Raw genomic sequence first — 3,375 nt, 5'->3', positions numbered from 1 at the left:
GTATGGTGACACGTGCCTGTAATCTCAGCTACATGGGAGGCTGAAGCACGAGAATCACTTGAACCAGGGAGGCAGAGGCTGCAGTGAGCAAAGATCGTGCCATTGTACTCTAGCCTAGGTGACAGAGTGAGCCTCTGTCTCAAAAAAAAAAAAAAAAAGGAAAAGTACACGAAGTATAGGGACATGGGGAATAAGTTAAAAATCAAAAGGACTCACTCGCTGCTTTCTAACATCTTTTACTTCTTGACCTTTCGAAACATCCAAAAATTAGTAATATAATCTGTGTCACAATCTTAACAGTTAAGAAAAACCATAAAATGAAGGCCTAGAAAGATCTTTGTTACTCATCTAGAATTATTTGGTATAACAGTATTTTCCAATGGAGGAAGACTATTGGATTTCAGGCATAAAACAATGCAGAAAAAAAATCTCAAGGCATCACAGGGAGAGGGAGATAACTTCTGACTCTGGTTTCCCGTGTTTCAAGCCAGGAAGAGCAAGGGGAGAAAAATATCTGTCCATGGGAACAAGTAATCATGCTTCAAAGGACAATTTCATTTGAACCCATTAATTTTCTTTTCATGCAAAATTTCAAAGATAAAGCAACATAAAATATGGGGCCAAAGAAAAGGGAGAAGGTCTTCAAGGAGAATTTGTGCCTTTAAGTTTTAACTGGTACAACAGTCCTTCAGCCTGGAGGTACTCAAAGATGAATCATGAAAAAAGAAAAAAAACTTTATTTCAAGCAGGTTCAGTGATATATGTGTGTGCTACAGCAAAGGCTGGTTGTGGCAAAGTTTCAAACTGTATGATATGGGCTGGGCAAGGTGGCTCATGCCTGTAATCCCAGCACTTTGTGAGGCTGAGGTGGACTGATCACCCTGAGGTCAGGAGAGACCAGCCTGGCCAACATACTGAAACCCAGTCTCTACTAGTAATACAAAAATTAGCTAGGTGTGGTGGCGCAAACCTGTAATCTCAGCTACTCGGGAGGCTGAGGCAGGAGAATCGCTTGAACCCGGGAGGCAGAGGTTGGGGATCACGCCACTGCACTCCAGCCTGGGCGACAGAGCCAGACTCAAAAACAAAAGAAAATGAAACAAACAAAAAAACCAAAACTGCATGATGTATAACTTTGACATTATGTGGGAATGCTTCACTTCTGCCAAAATGTAGATTCAATCCAACATTATGCCAATTTTTATATTAATTGTAGTCCCTAAGTTTTCATAACCAAAAAAAAAAGAGAATAACCTTACAGTTACCTACTAAGGTAACGAACTGTGAAATCAATTCCCCAATATTGCTTTGAAAATAAACCCCTTGGTTGTTAAGAGGAATTCCAACTTCCAACTCCATCCGAATGTATTATTTAACCGGTATTCTTCAGTCACAATCTACTGTTGGCTTGATTGTCACTCCTCTTCTTATCTGACCCCAACCAATTAAACGCCAGTGTTTTTCAACTCTTTGGCTAAGGGCAATTTTTTCTCCTACCTCTGTGCACACTGGATTGGTCAAAACAATTTTACCCAAATCGGCCTTGACAGCACTAACTCTCCCTCCTGTTGACAGGGATACTATGTTCACCATAAGCACTTCATTCTTAGACAGCTTTTGAACCTTTGCTGCTTTCTTGTCTCCTTCAGTGTGTACACCTAGAAGCCGTCAAAGCAGGAAATAGGAAATTTCCAATTCTGTGAATATCTCAGGTAAAGCTCCGACTGCACCAAGTACTTGCCCCACCATTCTGTCAGCCTGGCACAAAGTGGGGTCAATTTTTGTTCCAACTCCAATAAAACCGCCTGCAGCAGCATATTGCAGATCATTATGCTCTGCAAAAAGTGATACAATTTTGGAAAAGATTGGTTTACACATGAGTTTTCCTTCACTATCTTTGGAAACAATACCAGGTCTTACTTCTATCTCCTGGCCCACCTTTAATACTCCTTTTAGGATACTACCACCAGCTACACCTCCCTTAAGGTCATCAACTTCACAGCCAGGTTTGTTGACATCAAAAGATCTAATAACAATAAGCCGGGGCTCTGAACTAAACTCTCTTGGGGGTACTGGAATTTTCTTTACTATGTACTCACAAACAACTTCAATATTGTATTTCAACTGAGCCGAAATTGAAATAATGGGAGCGCCCTCTGCTACTGTAGCTTGGACAAATGCAAGGATCTGCTCGTATTGTTCTTTAGCCTGACTTTCTTTTACCAAATCAATTTTACTTTGTAGAATCAAAATATGCTTCAGTTTCATGATCTCTATAGCAGCCAGGTGTTCAGACGTCTGAGGCTGAGGACAAGATTCATTACCAGCTATCAACAGAAGAGCTGCATCCATCACTGCTGCACCATTCAGCATAGTAGCCATCGAAATATCGTGGCCAGGCTTAACAAAGGAAACATGTCTAATTTGAAGTTCCCTTTGGTCCCTGCAATGTCTGCAGGAAACTCATCAGGTGTACTGCTCCCACAAGATCTATAACATTCTGGCCGAAGGCAACTTGGGTCATCAAGTTTATAAATCTTAGCATTAGCATATCCAAGCTTGATTGTAATATTTCTTTCTAGTTCATTTTTGAACCTGACGGTGTGAACTCCAGAAATAGCTTTGACGACTGTGGATTTCCCATGAGCTACATGACCAATTGTACCTATATTAATTGTGGCTTGTCTGCTGATAACTTCGTGTGAAAGTGGCATCAACTTGGTAACATCCAACGTGGTGAGATCCTGACGCGAAAGATGCGGCTGCCCCAGAGTCACTCCAGCTTCTCCGCCCGCCATGTTGCCAAAAGAGCCCCTTGTGGGTTTTAAAACAATACTTCAGGACACAAGGAATGGAACGAGGGAAAGCGTCTGGAAACAACATGACTAACTGAACAACCTAGAATAACATTTTTGAAAGCTGTTTTGTAGAGCACTAATTCTTTGAGATGTTAATATAAGTGAAAATTATGTAGTCTAGATTGGTAAATGGAAGATTCAGCACATATAAAAACAAAATTTCCTAACTGTGGAACATCTTAGAACTTTGTATTTTCTAATATGCATTCTTAATTTGTTGAGAGAAGACATGTATTCCTAAAGGTTATTTAATTACAGAAGCAGTTTTTATTTTCATAGAGCATCTATTAGCAATAATGTCATGAAGAACACATTTTGGCAACAATGATAGAGCATACAGAAACAAAAACCTGTTCAAGTTAGTTTAAGCATGATCTTAATTAGACTGCAGAATAAAACAGTTTCAAATAAGTACTGGAAATAAGAGGCATCATTGCTGGTCAACAAACAAACACAACACATTCTTTTTAAAAATGAATACCATGGGAACAATCGCTGACTGATGTCCTTTACTGTA

The 3,375-nt window shown here is 39.9% G+C and overlaps 1 protein-coding gene across 1 annotated transcript; it reads right to left on the bottom strand.

Annotated features, from left to right (window-relative positions):
• Positions 1 to 793: 793 nt before the first annotated feature.
• Positions 794 to 2,808, bottom strand: LOC105530669 (eukaryotic translation initiation factor 2 subunit 3-like). The gene is given in 2 exon segments (XM_011968307.1): positions 794 to 2,423; positions 2,426 to 2,808. Coding segments are annotated over 2 exon segments (1,410 nt in total). The 5' UTR covers positions 2,799 to 2,808; the 3' UTR covers positions 794 to 1,386.
• Between the last annotated feature and the right edge of the window lie 567 nt (positions 2,809 to 3,375).

This window comes from Mandrillus leucophaeus, unplaced genomic scaffold (assembly GCF_000951045.1).
Source record: "Mandrillus leucophaeus isolate KB7577 unplaced genomic scaffold, Mleu.le_1.0 Scaffold838, whole genome shotgun sequence".
Taxonomy (NCBI): domain Eukaryota; kingdom Metazoa; phylum Chordata; class Mammalia; order Primates; family Cercopithecidae; genus Mandrillus; species Mandrillus leucophaeus.
Note: the sequence above shows the minus strand (reverse complement) of the source record. Positions and strands in the feature narration are given on the sequence as shown.